General features: G+C 35.0%; 1 protein-coding gene and 1 long non-coding RNA gene across 3 annotated transcripts in view; one reads left to right on the top strand and one right to left on the bottom strand.

Annotated features, from left to right (window-relative positions):
• LOC125246875 (mucin-2-like) overlaps nt 1–10,317 on the top strand; it is a 35,896-nt gene extending 25,579 nt beyond the window's left edge. Inside the window, exons 29-47 of one of the 2 annotated variants that reach the window (XM_048157964.1) lie at nt 869–3,717; nt 3,892–4,031; nt 4,296–4,470; nt 4,606–4,841; nt 5,017–5,200; nt 5,456–5,633; nt 5,899–6,083; nt 6,205–6,274; nt 6,384–6,514; nt 6,611–6,642; nt 6,765–6,912; nt 7,112–7,204; nt 7,619–7,659; nt 7,812–7,931; nt 8,041–8,139; nt 8,236–8,355; nt 9,241–9,280; nt 9,518–9,638; nt 9,875–10,317. In XM_048157964.1, coding sequence (XP_048013921.1) covers nt 869–3,717; nt 3,892–4,031; nt 4,296–4,470; nt 4,606–4,841; nt 5,017–5,200; nt 5,456–5,633; nt 5,899–6,083; nt 6,205–6,274; nt 6,384–6,514; nt 6,611–6,642; nt 6,765–6,912; nt 7,112–7,204; nt 7,619–7,659; nt 7,812–7,931; nt 8,041–8,139; nt 8,236–8,355; nt 9,241–9,280; nt 9,518–9,638; nt 9,875–10,055 — 5,143 coding nt within the window. In that variant the 3' untranslated portion in view covers nt 10,056–10,317. The remainder of the gene's footprint in view (nt 1–868; nt 3,718–3,891; nt 4,032–4,295; nt 4,471–4,605; nt 4,842–5,016; nt 5,201–5,455; nt 5,634–5,898; nt 6,084–6,204; nt 6,275–6,383; nt 6,515–6,610; nt 6,643–6,764; nt 6,913–7,111; nt 7,205–7,618; nt 7,660–7,811; nt 7,932–8,040; nt 8,140–8,235; nt 8,356–9,240; nt 9,281–9,517; nt 9,639–9,874) is intronic. The other variant, XM_048157965.1, reaches the window with a different exon arrangement.
• On the bottom strand, nt 283–928 carry LOC125246885. The gene is made up of 3 exons (XR_007179985.1): nt 886–928; nt 545–565; nt 283–412 (listed from the first exon to the last, which is right to left on the bottom strand). It is a non-coding gene; the product is annotated as an uncharacterized LOC125246885 (long non-coding RNA).
• Nucleotides 10,318–16,049: the final 5,732 nt, after the last annotated feature.

Raw genomic sequence — 16,049 nt, forward strand, 5'->3', positions numbered from 1 at the left:
ATTACAACACCCACATGTCATTATAATTGCATATGGTCAGATTGGATTGATAGCAACACACCCAGTACAGAACCCCAAGGATTCGAAACCGAATCAATCAATGCGTTGTGGGACTCAAAAAGGATTACCTGTCAAAGTCCTAAAGAGATTGAATGTAGGGCAGTAAACTATCCACAAAAGTCCCTGAATGTTTTGGGTCAACTACTGTATTGCAATACATCATTTGGACTGTCATGTTCAAATGAAGACAATGCAGATAGCATGCCACCGCTTTGTTATAATTATGAAATCCGTGTAAAATGTTGTGAAGGCAACATCGACTGTGAAACAACTACTACCATTACAACATCCACATCAACAGAAACAACACCTACAACTATTACGACAACACCCACATCAACAGAAACAACACCTACAACTGTTACAGTAACAACACCTACATCAACAGAAACAACACCTACAACTGTTACAGTAACAACACCTACATCAACAGAAACAACACCTACAACTATTACGACAACACCCACATCAACAGAAACAACACCTACAACTGTAACAACAACACCTACATCAACAGAAACAACACCAACAACTGTTACAGTAACAACACCTACATCAACAGAAACAACACCTACAACTGTTACAGTAACAACACCTACATCAACAGAAACAACACCTACAACTATTACGACAACACCCACATCAACAGAAACAACACTTACAACTGTAACAACACCTACATCAACAGAAACAACACCTACAACTGTTACAGTAACAACACCTACATCAACAAAACAACACCTACAACTATTACGACAACACCCACATCAACAGAAACAACACCTACAACTGTAACAACAACACCTACATCAACAGAAACAACACCTACAACTATTACGACAACACCCACATCAACAGAAACAACACCTACAACTGTAACAACAACACCTACATCAACAGAAACAACACCTACAACTGTTACAGTAACAACACCTACATCAACAGAAACAACACCTACAACCATTACAACAACACCCACATCAACAGAAACAACACCTACAACCATTACAACACCCACATGTCATTATAATTGCATATGGTCGGATTGGATTGATAGCAACACACCCAGTACAGAACCCCAAGGATTCGAAACCGAATCAATCAATGCGTTGTGGGATTCAAAACGGATTACCTGTCAAAGTCCTAAAGAGATTGAATGTAGGGCAGTAAACTATCCACAAAAGTCCCTGAATGTTTTGGGTCAATTACTGTATTGCAATACATCATTTGGACTGTCATGTTCAAATGAAGACAATGCAGATAGCATGCCACCGCTTTGTTATAATTATGAAATCCGTGTAAAATGTTGTGAAGGCAACATCGACTGTGAAACAACTACTACCATTACAACATCCACATCAACAGAAACAACACCTACAACTATTACGACAACACCCACATCAACAGAAACAACACCTACAACTGTAACAACAACACCTACATCAACAGAAACAACACCTACAACTGTTACAGTAACAACACCTACATCAACAGAAACAACACCTACAACTATTACGACAACACCCACATCAACAGAAACAACACCTACAACTGTAACAACACCCACATCAACAGAAACAACACCTACAACTGTAACAACAACACCTACATCAACAGAAACAACACCTACAACTATTACGACAACACCCACATCAACAGAAACAACACCTACAACTGTTACAGTAACAACACCTACATCAACAGAAACATCACCTACAACTGTTACAGTAACAACACCTACATCAACAGAAACATCACCTACAACTGTTACAGTAACAACACCTACATCAACAGAAACATCACCTACAACTGTTACAGTAACAACCCCCACATCAACAGAAACAACACCTACAACTGTTACAGTAACAACACCTACAACCACAGAAACAACACCTACAACCATTACAATAACACCTACATCAACAGAAACAACACCTACAACTGTAACAACACCTACATCAACAGAAACAACACCTACAACTATTACGACAACACCCACATCAACAGAAACAACACCTACAACTGTAACAACAACACCTACATCAACAGAAACAACACCTACAACTGTTACAGTAACAACACCTACATCAACAGAAACAACACCTACAACTATTACGACAACACCCACATCAACAGAAACAACACCTACAACTGTAACAACACCTACATCAACAGAAACAACACCTACAACTATTACGACAACACCCACATCAACAGAAACAACACCTACAACTGTAACAACAACACCTACATCAACAGAAACAACACCTACAACTATTACGACAACACCCACATCAACAGAAACAACACCTACAACTGTTACAGTAACAACACCTACATCAACAGAAACATCACCTACAACTGTTACAGTAACAACACCTACATCAACAGAAACATCACCTACAACTGTTACAGTAACAACACCTACATCAACAGAAACATCATCTACAACTGTTACAGTAACAACCCCCACATCAACAGAAACAACACCTACAACTGTTACAGTAACAACACCTACAACCACAGAAACAACACCTACAACCATTACAATAACACCTACATCAACAGAAACAACACCTACAACTGTAACAACACCTACATCAACAGAAACAACACCTACAACTGTAACAACAACACCTACATCAACAGAAACAACACCTACAACTATTACGACAACACCCACATCAACAGAAACAACACCTACAACTGTTACAGTAACAACACCTACATCAACAGAAACATCACCTACAACTGTTACAGTAACAACACCTACATCAACAGAAACATCACCTACAACTGTTACAGTAACAACACCTACATCAACAGAAACATCACCTACAACTGTTACAGTAACAACACCTACAACCACAGAAACAACACCTACAACCATTACAATAACACCTACATCAACAGAAACATCATCTACAACTGTTACAGTAACAACCCCCACATCAACAGAAACAACACCTACAACTGTTACAGTAACAACACCTACAACCACAGAAACAACACCTACAACCATTACAATAACACCTACATCAACAGAAACAACACCTACAACTGTAACAACACCTACATCAACAGAAACAACACCTACAACTATTACGACAACACCCACATCAACAGAAACAACACCTACAACTGTAACAACAACACCTACATCAACAGAAACAACACCTACAACTATTACGACAACACCCACATCAACAGAAACAACACCTACAACTGTTACAGTAACAACACCTACATCAACAGAAACATCACCTACAACTGTTACAGTAACAACACCTACATCAACAGAAACATCACCTACAACTGTTACAGTAACAACACCTACATCAACAGAAACATCACCTACAACTGTTACAGTAACAACACCTACAACCACAGAAACAACACCTACAACCATTACAATAACACCTACATCAACTGAAACAACACCTAGAACTGTTACGACAACACCTACTTCAACTGAAACACCTACAACTGCTACGACAACACCTACATCAACTAAAACAACACCTACAACCGTTACAACACCCACTTCAAGAACACCACCTACAAGTCCTTTCTCTGTTCTTACAGAGTCAACAACAAAGCACTCAAGCCCGCAAGTTTTACACTGTTGCACATATTTAAATAAAGATTTCTCAGCAGGTAAGTGCTTCTTTAAAATTAATCATTCAATTTTTTCAGTTTTCTGAATTTACAGTTTGTTTAATCCTTGTTCATGTGTACATTTCATTGACCCTACATTACATTCAGGTTCCACTTATGTTAAATATCTCTTATTGTTTACTTCCCTTGCACGTCCTTTTATTATAATTATAGGGTCAACAATCTATAATATAACGGATAATGCCGGTTGGTGCTACTTTGCCTACTGTAACTCCACTTGTGGTATTGTGGTAACGTCTCAGAAATGTGTAACCCCTCCACCTCCAAAAGACTGTACAAATATCAGCAGAAAGGTAATTTAATAAGAGTACAGTAGAATTACACTTTCGCAGTAATGCATGTACAATTTCTACTAAATGAACAATAACACAGTAGCCTGCAATGGATATTTGATATGATAATATCTGTTGTAATACAACGTAAAATTGTTAGACTGTTAGATGACTGGAGTATTAATTGGTAAGAAAAAGAAAGAATACCTGAAATTAATTCTATAATTTTTTTTATTTATTTATTTTTTATTAATCTCTGTTCATCAATCTGATTGTGTCATTCAGCATATGGAGTCCTGGATTGAAGACTGCAAAAAAAAAACATGCAAAAATAACAGTGTCACATCAATACCTCTAACATGTGACAAATCTGATAAAAACATACCTACATGTACAAATGGAATTAAAGCTAAGAAGGTGTCTTATAACAACGGGTGCTGCTCCAAGTATGAGTGTGAATGTAAGTTTAAGTCTTGCTCATGGACATTTCATTAATATGAAATATTTATTTTAAGTAATTTTCATTATTCTAAAAAATAAACAATTGTCCTAGCCATTGCCTTATGTTTACATTTGGTGTAACTTGGTTTGACAGGTAAATGCAGTGGCTGGGGTGACCCACATTACAAAACTTTTGATGGAACATACTTTGCTTTCCAAGGAAACTGCACATATGTTTTGTTCCAAGAAATCATCCCAAGATACAATATCAGTGTCCATGTTAAAAACTATTATTGTGATATTAAAAATAATCTTGCCTGCCCAGAGTATGTGATTGTGTACTACAAATCCTATAAAATCAAGCTGACAAGCAACACTAAAGATGTCCAGGTAAGTCTTGGGATGACAGCAAAACATTCACAGGCTTCTGAAAAACAAGCAAAAATTCAAATTAATTGAACACAAAAGTACTCAATTTCACATCAAATCATGACACATTGCGAAATAACACTGTACTCTAGAGAACAATTTTCGTCATAACTCAGAAAGACCTTGTTTCACACAGGTCTATGTTAATGATGAAGAGAAACAACTAACTTACATTAATGACCAATTCTTCATCACCACCTCCGGCATGGCAGTAGTTGTGAACATCACTGAAATCAATGTTGATATTTCGGTCAGTCATCAAGGCTTTGAGATCAATCTCCCATTCTCCAATTTCCATGGCAATACAAGGGGACAGTGCGGTGAGTACAGATCAGAGATCTCTTGTCGCAACAAATAAAGCCTTAAATTTGTTTTCTGTCTGTGAGATGTGTACAAAGTAGAATATGTGTCAGTTTCATTTCATGTTTACCAGTGCGAGAAATAAATTCGATTTTCAATAACTGTAACTGAACTTTAATTAATTAACTTTAAATACATTTATTTTGAATTGTTCCATTACTTCATCTCTATATATCCCAATTTATATCCAGTATAATTAAAATTAAAATTTTCAGGGGTTTGTGACAACAACCGTACAAATGACTGCACACGTCCTGATGGACAAATCGATCAATCGTGTGAAAACATGGCACAGCTTTGGAATGTCACACAATGCAATACTCCTACACCTCCAAATGCAACTACACCTTCGACACCCTGCATCCCGAAGATTTGTGAGCTCATCAAGGGCGAGTAAGGAAAAGCCAAAAATTTTAATCACTTGGTAACACCAATTAGTACAAAGTGTTTTCCCTTTTAAATGTATACACCACCCAAAAAATTAAAACTGTTATTTACTCACTCTTAAGTTGTTCCAAACATGTTTAATTTTCTTTATTCTGTGGGAAAATTAGAAAAAACAAAAGTCATACAAGTTTGGAACAACATCACGGTGAGTAAAAGATGGCATTTTGGGGTGAACTGTCCCTTTAAGAATTTTGTATTTGTTTCTTCACAGTATCTTTGAGAAATGCCATGGGGTCATTCCTTATGAAAGTTATTATGAGGCATGCAAATATGATGTGTGCCACATGAGAATGAACTCTATTGGTTGTACCAGTTTGGAAGCGTATGCTCAGCTATGTGGCAAGGAGGGTGTCTGTGTGGAATGGAGAACAGCAGCTGAACTCAATAAAACATGTGGTAAGTAGAATGAACCTAACCATTTAGACTGTACTTTAAAGCTGGTTATCTTGCGTACACATTTTAATATATAATGTACTTGAGAGGACCTGAAATATGATTGTCATGGTTTCTATAACAGATTACAAGTGCCCCAGTCACAAAGTCTACAAGGCATGTGGGCCTAAAGTAGAAAAAACCTGCAGTACAAGGTAATCTCACTCTACAATACTCCAAATCCACAAAACAACAGTCCTTAATAAGAGCTGGAATTATAATACTTCATGTCTGATGTGCTTCTATTAATTAACTCACGACTAGGTACAATGATTTATTTGTGGAGAAAGACTGTCAAAACAGCGACTGTCATCAAACATTCATGGAAGGATGTTTCTGTCCTGATAACACATATCAAGTTAGTTCAATGACAGACAACTGTACGGCTTACTGCGGTAAGACATGTTGCTTCATTTACTTTCTCTGTTTGCTAAATTAATGCACCTTCATGTCCTGTTTTCATTGATTTGGTTTTTATTTCCTCCATGTAGACTGCATCGGTCCTGATGGATTACCTAGACTGGTATGTATAGACAAAACAAGATATTTTGAAAAATATTTCAAGACAATGTTGTCCAAAGCATTTGCAATTCATAATCACCATGATTCCTAACCATTTTTTTTCCCTTGCTTTTTCTTCTTTAGCCTGGGGATACATGGATCTTGGGCTGTTCTGAATACACATGCTCCAATGAGACCTTTGGTATTAAAACTATGCCTGTCGGGTGTCCGCTCGAAAAGCCCTGTGGACCAGAACAAAAAAGAATCATTGAAAACTGCTGCCCAATCTGCGGTGAGCCAAGATTAAACATGTTTCAATGGTGCATCATTACAATCTAGATAATGAATTTGCAACACTTACTAAAAAATAATTCTGCTAATAGAACATTGTCTGCATTGTTTTATCACACAATTTACAATTAGTGAACTAACCGTACATAAATGCATTCAAAAATCAATTAAAAGGATTCCCAATTTCTCAACCCATTTAGTGTGTGATCTCGAGGTGTGTCTTCAGAAGAAATGTAATGTAGGATTTGAGTTAGCAGCAAATAAATCTGAAGACAGTTGCTGTTCACCCTGTGGTAAGTCTCAGATACATTTCTGTGGTCTTAAATCTTAAACATAATTACTCAGATTTTGCTGTCATACAAAAATGACAGTTGTTTTTGTGAGTAACTTTTGAGTCCATGTTTTAAATTTCCACAATAATACAATCTAAAGAAAAACTTGGGATATGAGATAAACTGCCAGTTCTGCATGTTAAAAGGACATGGTAATAAGGGCAATATCAGCTCAAAGTAGTAGTGTAATGTAATTATGTTATTATGTAATTATGTTCACTGTGATAATGCTAAATAATATTATTGTGAGATTAATATTTTATCTAACCATATGATGAAGACATGAAAATGCACTGCACAACTGAAATGACCCTACTAGATTAGCCTTAAATATTATTGAACTGACTTATAAAAATTGATTTTTCTGATTTTCAGTGCCCAAAGATGTCTGTGTGTACAATAACACTGAGTACCAGGTGAGCCGCTGGGTTCATTTGTTCACATTAATAAAGTAAATTTTGGTAAATCCTGGTATTTAAAATGGAGCAAAAGGAAATACTGTAAAAAGGAAATAGTGATACTTTTTCACACTTTTTTGACTTTGTAATCTCTCTGTTCTTCCTTCTAGCCTGGAGCTAAAATCACCCCTGAGCTTTGTATCGAATGTGACTGTCAAATGGATAAAGACCCAAACACTACACTGCACAGTGTCAGTTGTGTTCATAAAATATGTCCAACTTGCCCTAAGGTAATAATGACAGTTTTTGTGTGTGAACCATCATTTTATCTAGTCATTGTTTGGAAACTTGTAAATTATAAGAATATAATAAACTATTAATGTGTTTTTGTACTCCAAGGGCTATAAGAATGTGAAACAAGCAGGAGAGTGCTGTGGAACATGCGAGCAAGATGCCTGTTTTTATACTGCGCCAGACAACAACACACATATTCTCAAGGTACAAAGTCAAACTTTCCTTTACAATTTCAGTTCACCAGACAAATGATCTGCTCTATTCTTTGATCCTCATGTAGCCAATCTTTTTTTTTCGTAGGATGGAGAGAGCAACAGCTACAAATGTGAAAGTGTGACCTGTTATCAAGTCAATGGCACGTTTATGATAGAGAAGACCATGAAAAGCTGCCCTGACATCGATCCAGAAGACTGTGTGACCGTGGGTTCAATATCTGTTGCTACCTTCTTATACTAAGGGCCAGATTTACTAAATGGGGCAAATTAGCATGAGAGCGCAATTCCACAAATGCGCAGATGGGAGTGACAAGTTTTGCACGTGATCTACTGCTGACGCGCAAATTAAAGAACACAGACGCAGTCAAATCAATTACATAATGACCAACGCAATCTACCAAGAGCAGTGAAAATTAGTGTTAGGTCGCAAATAAGCAGGGCTAATTCTCATCAGGTGAGGGTTGACACAGGCGCAACTTGTTACATGAAATCACAAACACGTATGCACACATATATAGGCCATCATGGCTTGGCAAATGATATGTTCGGATAACTGGCATTCCAAAGAAATTAATACAAGTGGAAAATATTTCTGTTCTCTGTGGTATCTCCTCCTTTTGGGCGTTAAATAATGGCACAAGTACCAGTAAATTGACTAGCGCAAACATTAGTAAATCACGTTGCGCGATTCATTTCAATACTTTCCTCCCATAAATTTTGCGTCTGAAAGGGAAACTCCTACAGAGAAGCATATGCAATAAGGTTAGCCGCAAAACAACTCAGTCCATGCCTTTTCAGCACTAATTTTACACTGCGTGTCTTTAGTAAATACAGACAGTCGTTTTTTAACGCTAAAAGAGGGTTTGCGCTGGCGCAAGCTGTTAGTAGATATGGCCCTTAAAGGCTTAGTTCACCCAAAAACTAAAAAAAGTGTCATCAATTATTCACCCTTATGTTGTTCCAAACCTGTAAGACTTAAGTTCAGCTTTGAAACTTCAAACGACGATATTTTAAATGAAATCAGAGATTTCTGTCTAAGAACTAAGAACGTCACACTGATGTTTAAACAATTCTCTATTTGTCTGAACAGGGAACACTGAAACTCGATGCAGATGGATGTTGCAATACATGTAAGAAATTGTTTCCTTGTTCAAAATATCCTGATGGTCCTTATCTATGAATCACAAGCAGAACTAGAGTTCATTGTAAATGGTCACATTCAGTATAATGCAGCATTTTACACAAGATAGATTCATGAATGATTCACACAGACATTTGTTCTGCTTTTCATGTAAAACGTCCAGTAATTTTAACTGTGAAAAATATGCAATATTCAAATTATCTCCTATTAACTCTTAATATCTCAGGTATACTCAAGAACTGTGTTCTTGTGAAGAAGAACACCACAGATGTTACTGTAGATGGATGCAAGCCCGTCCAACCCATAGAAGTGACGTCCTGCAGTGGCAACTGTGACACCGAATCAATGTGAGAGCACATGCACGCCTAGTTGATCACGCTGACATACGATTTCCTGTGAAATATAGTTCACACTTATATACTCATATTAAATGAATGTTAATTTCAAGTGTGAACTTTAGGCAAAACATTTTGCTGCTTGTTTGTCTCCAAACATGAGATATGATTTGATTATCATAGACTTGCAAATAGATCAGCTTTTTTAATAAAAATCTGACTGAGGTTTTTCTTGTAAATCTGCATAGGTATTCAATGGAAAAGAGCATCATGAAGCACAGCTGTTCTTGCTGTCGTGAAATGAAAACCCACACTAATAAGGTGGCGCTGAAGTGTCCAGATGGCAGTGAGATCTTTCGTGACTACACCTACATAGACAGCTGCAAATGCACTCCAATTATGTGTGAAAACCAGAATAGCAATGGATAAAAAAAATCCTGTTCAGTTTCTGCTTTACTGCTACAATTGTGATTCCTGAAAATTGCAAAAAAATAATTTGGTGAAAGATTGCACTATTGAGCTTTTTTTTTTCTTTAACTATTATCTCTCAGGGCATTTTCTGGGCATTTTGAACATTTTGTTTTTTCTTTAGCAATATTTTTGTTTCTTATGCAAAATGTAATTCTTTACTGTTCCTTCTTATGAAATGAATGATGACTATAATAAAGCAAAATAAATAGCAACAAAAAAAGTATACTGGATTTTTTTTTTTTTCCCCAAAAAAAAAGGAATTAGGAAAATGAAAACTGGCATTACTTCATGTTAAAGAAATGTTAAAAATTTTTTATAATGTTCTCAGAGGTCCACTTATAATGTTACAAGATTTTTATATCAGAAAACATCATTTAGAAGTAATAGGCTAATTTTGACCCTCTCTTTGAAACACTATGACGTCAAAAATCTGCAAAGTGGATTGTTTTATCCGCTTGGATTCAATAGAAGCTGTGTTTGGACTAACAAGGAGGTTTTGAGTTATAACATTTACAGGATATTTTTTACAGTACAATGACCTCTTATATGTCAAAAGATCAAGGAAAATTAGATTTCTCAATTCATGCCCCTTTAACATTAGTTAGCATCAGCAAACATGAAACATTCATTTCTTTCACAGCTTATTAATGTTCATTCATTCTTTGTTAATATTAATTTCGGTAACACTTTAGGGTCCAATTCTCACTATTAACTACAAGCTTATTAGCATGCATATTACTAGGATATAGAGAGTATGCATTGACTTTCCTGCCAGAACACGCTCCCTCAGCTGGACTGAGTGGCAAAAGAACCTGCTGCATGACTGGATTTAATAGGGGAAACTACGAATTTGGCTAGAACGGTTTGGCTAGAAAATTTTCCTTATAACGTGTCAAAGAAACCTAATCCATGGATATTGACATACAGCCGTGTTTCCTGTCAGTGTTTCCTGACATTTATATGTGCCTGAATACATAAAACAAATCTGCCTGTGAACGCTTTATATAACTACAGTGTAGGTAGGTTTAAATCAGAGTGATCACTTACATCAATGTTATATATATCGTCATATTATCCAGCCCTAAAACTTGTATAGTTCTTGTCAGTGTTTATTTTATTTTTTATCTAGTTACTTATTAATGCCTTATTTTGCATTACCATATCCTAATACCTAAACGTAACAACTACCTTACTAATTAATAAGCAGTAATAACAGTATTTTACTGTAATATGAACTGTATTTTACTGTAAAACAGTTATACAGTATGTTACTGTATTTAAAAGTTGCATTATGGGAAATATCCCATTGGCGCCAATAAAATACAGTATTTTTCATTTACTGTAAACTGAAATACAGTAAAAACAAATGAGCACGAAAATTGACCAATCACAGAGAGGCTTATTTTTCCGCTTGGAGAAAGAAGAAAAGGAAGACACCGATGCAAGAACCGGGCAGCTGCAAAGGTGTGCTTTTTATTAACATAATTTGTATTTTTGGTTTAACTAAAAGTGTGCATTTGAGTCCATCTTGCCGGGTGTTAAAAAGTAACACTGAAGCAGTGTTAAAGTTAATGAGATAATTGATTGATGATTGAGTGGTGATTGACAATTAGTGGTGACACCTGATGTTAATAAGCAGAATCATTGAAGGAAAGAGAGAAAAAAGGTCTTAATTAATGGAATGTTTCATTTCAAGTCACCATGAAAGAGAAAGAGGTCAGCGTTTGCTTTAGTTGGGCTCTTGATGCTTTACCTTTTATTATTAATTTTTCTCTGATTGCTCCAACTTTGTGTTTGTAAAGCACATTTGTTATGGTCAGCGAAAATATGATCTGGTCACAATATGTTTTGGTGATGATATTATCATCATGCAATGGCCTGATGTATATTAGAGTCTAACTCTTTAACCAAATGCTTGATGTGTAGCTTTAGTATTAATGATTGTAGTCCTGTGATTTTGCAGTTTGAGATCCAACAGTAGTAGAAACTTTTTTTTTTTAAGAAAAATACATTATGCATATGCTTCTGTGTTTAAACAAACACAGACATCAAGAATCAGCATCTGATTCTCAAGAACGGTGACGATAAATAAATACAAAATACTGACAAACATCAACTCTGAACATCACAAAACAAGCTACTGTCACAACAAAACAGAAAAATAAAAGCAAACATGAACAATCTACGAAAATTACAGGACAATTCAGCTGCATAATTTATTAATTCAGCAATGCATGATGGGAGCCATGGATGAGTTTTGATTGGTGGCTCCCATCATGCACTGCAATATGAAGCACTTTGTTTGATTGTCACCATTGTTGAGGGTCATATGCTGATTCTTGATGTCTGTGTGTTTCAAAAAAAAGCCCCTTCAGATTATAAAAGCTCTGCTGGATCTCAAGCAGTAACAAAGATTTACTATAAAGAAAGAATATAAAATCTATGTAACCAGTTAATACTGGATGTCACCAATGAATCTGGCCATTTCACAATGAGAAAACACAACCATTATGACTGTGCTTCCCAAAGCATTGTAAACCTAACTTGATCAACTTTGGCTCACAGCACTTTGGGAAAACACAGCCCAGATCATAATTTCTCTGACCATAATAAATGTGCTCTACAAACACAAAGTTGGAGCAGCCAGACATAAATTAATGTTAATAAACAGAGTCAAGAGCCCGACTAAAGGAAATGCTTTTCACCATCATGGTGACTTCAAACTAAACTTTCATTAAAACATTAACATCTAAACATTTGTTAATTCTCAATAAGAACTTTTGTTGATGTATTACAGAAATAAAATCAAACTGGTTAATAATAAGTGTAATAATGTTTAATGGCTGGAAGTCAGTTGTAGTTGTTGTGTCTCTCTCTTTTTCTCTTGTTGTTTCTTCAATGATTCTCCTTATTAACATCAGGTGTCACCACTAATTGTCAATCATCACTCAATCATCAATCAATTATCTCTTTAACGTTAACACTGCTTCAGTGTATAAGAGCAAACAAATTCCACTGCGGAGAGTTATTTTAAATTTGTAAGTTTTTAAGATTGTTCTTATGACTGAATTTGTTCATTAATTGTTTTAAAATGCTGTAATATTAAATGTTTATGTATAAATGTTACTGCAGGCTTGGGAATATCAGATTTTGTGTAGAAAACTGAAAGTTCAATCTGCAAGAATATTAAAATGTTATTTCAAGTATTACAATTGAACAATTAAAAACAAAATTATAAACGTTATACAGTTGTCATTGTCTTTTTATTATTTACTGAGACCTGTTAAAATACAGTAATTTACAATTTGTACAGCTTTATAGTAAATAGAAACAGTGGACAATGAATTACAGGAAATTTTACAGCGTAAAGTTATATGTTTTTGATTGTATTAAAATATATTTCTAGAGAAAAGACCTTAAAATTATTGTATTTTTTACAGCAAAAAATACTATACTGTAAATATGTTTACAGCAAGTTAAATGGTACTGTAAATATTAATACAGTATTTTTACTGTAAGTTCAATTTACAGTAAGTTACTGGCAAACTGCTGCCAGTAAGTTACTGTAATTTCTACAGGAATTTTTTTACAGTGTAGTTAATAGTGAGAATTGGACCCATGTCTAAAGTGTGACCTTAATTTCTACATTTTTAAAATTTAAATATCGTTTAATTTAATTGATTTTATTAATTTAATTGGTAATACTTTACAGTAAGGTTCCACTTGTTACCACATTTTCAGCTTATGTTAATTTAAACATTTACTAGTACATTATTAAATTCAAAAGTTGTATCTGTTAATATTATTTAACAGACCTGAGCTAACATGAACTAACAAATAATTACAGCTGTCGAACATTAAAAAAGATTAATAAATACTGTAACAAATGTGTTGTTTCTTGTTAGTTTAATGCATTATCTAATGCTACTTCTCATTTTAAACCAATTTTTAAGAAAATAAATTAGCAATGAACATTAATATATTTATAAATTAACATTAACCTTGATGAATAAATGCTGCAAACAACTCTAATTTTTAGTACATGATACCTAATGCAATAACTATAGATGCCGAATCCTGTTCCTGGAGATCTTCCTTCCTGCAAAGTTCAGTTCTAACCCTAATCAAACACAATAAGATATTCAGACATTAAATAAAAACATATTCAACACCTCTGCATTAACTAACATTAACAAATTACCATCAAACCTCTATGCAACATGCTCAAAACTGTGAAAGTGAAACTGAAGTGAATTTAGACTGTATACAATTCTAAGCCTATACAAGACATCTTTGAACATGCCTGGCATTCATCATTTTACTTTAACGTTTACATTTTAAAAGACAGAACTGAAACTAGACCTAAACATATATTTGCACACCCATCCATGATTAAACATTTTATGCTAAATACATATCAAATTCAATTTTTCAGATATGTAATACCAACACATACCCATTAAAGTGTACGTCTGTTGTTTAAGGAACCTTTTAATAATTTAATAAAGCTATTAACTTACTTTAATACAGCAAGATCAAACCCATCTTTCAATACGAGCAGTACTCTGACGTGAAGCAAACAGTGAAAACAGAAAAGACAAATGTTTACACATTCAGATGCTTCCCATATGTTTGCTCTTGCATCCAGAAAGATCTTAAGTCATAAGAGATTTCAAAGGATCAACCCTAAAACATGTCAAACAGGCCGAGATGAAGCTCTGAGTACACAACTGTGATGAAAGGCTATTGAATCAAGTACTGTTCCTATATGCCTTTGGACTGTCATAGTATTGATTTAAGACGTAAGAATTGTGTGACTGTCAGTTGATTAAAATTTTTAATCTAATTAATTACATTTTAGCTGATTAATTAATCAAAATAATCACAATTAAACAAAACATGAAGGTGGCACTTCAAGCCTGACTTGGTCTGATGGCAGGAAAATTTATTAGCACGGAAGCACAGAATGACTAGTTTGGTCATACCCAGTGTTCCTGAGTCAGCCATATTGCTTTTGAGTTTTGCCATTAAAAAATGTTTTATTTTACCAACGCTTTGGGGCATTGGGATGAAACTTGGTACATATCATCTGAATCATGCCCCAAACGTACCTGAAAAAAATGGGGCATAGTGCCAACAAGAGGTTAAAAAATATTGGAACAAAATGTAAAAAAATATACATTTTCCTTAATTTGTTAAATTGTTGTGAGCCTGGGCTCCTTACTTTCTTCAGAGTCATGCAGAGTCAATAAATTTAAAAATGTCTCAAGGCAACAGTTTGATTTGTTATGGTAACGAATGCCTTGACGACTATATTAATTTGATGACAGCACAACTAAATGTTATTAAAGGATTAGTTCACTTCAGAATTCTAATTTCCTGATAATTTACTCACCCCCATGTCATCCAAGATGTTTCTTTCTTCAGTCGAAAAGAAATTAAGGTCTTTGAGGAAAACATTCCATGATTATTCTCCATATAGTGGACTTCAACGGGAACCAATGGGTTGAAGGTTCAAATTGCAGTTTCAGTGCAGCTTCAAAGAGCTCTACCGTGGTACTTCCGCCTGTGTGACTTTTCGTAGTGACAATGTAATACGTGGCACATCACTGAGCAGTGTAAGATGAGCATTTATGGTTAAGAAGTATATGATTTTATTTTTTTTTTTTTAGAAAATGACCAATTGTTTTGCTAGATAAGACCCTTATTCCTCATCTGGGATCATGTAGAGCCCTTTGAAGCTGCATTTAAACTGAAATTTGGACCTTCAATTCGTTGAACCCTGTTGAAGTCCACTATATGGAGAAAAATCCTGGAATGTTTTCCTCAAAAACCTTAATTTCTTTTCGACTGAAGAAAGAAAGACATGAACATCTTGGATGACATGGGGGTGAGTAAATTATCAGGAAATTTGAATTCTGAAGTGAACTAATCCTTTAACAATTATATGAA

This window comes from Megalobrama amblycephala, linkage group LG15 (genome assembly GCF_018812025.1).
Source record: "Megalobrama amblycephala isolate DHTTF-2021 linkage group LG15, ASM1881202v1, whole genome shotgun sequence".
NCBI classification, from domain to species: domain Eukaryota; kingdom Metazoa; phylum Chordata; class Actinopteri; order Cypriniformes; family Xenocyprididae; genus Megalobrama; species Megalobrama amblycephala.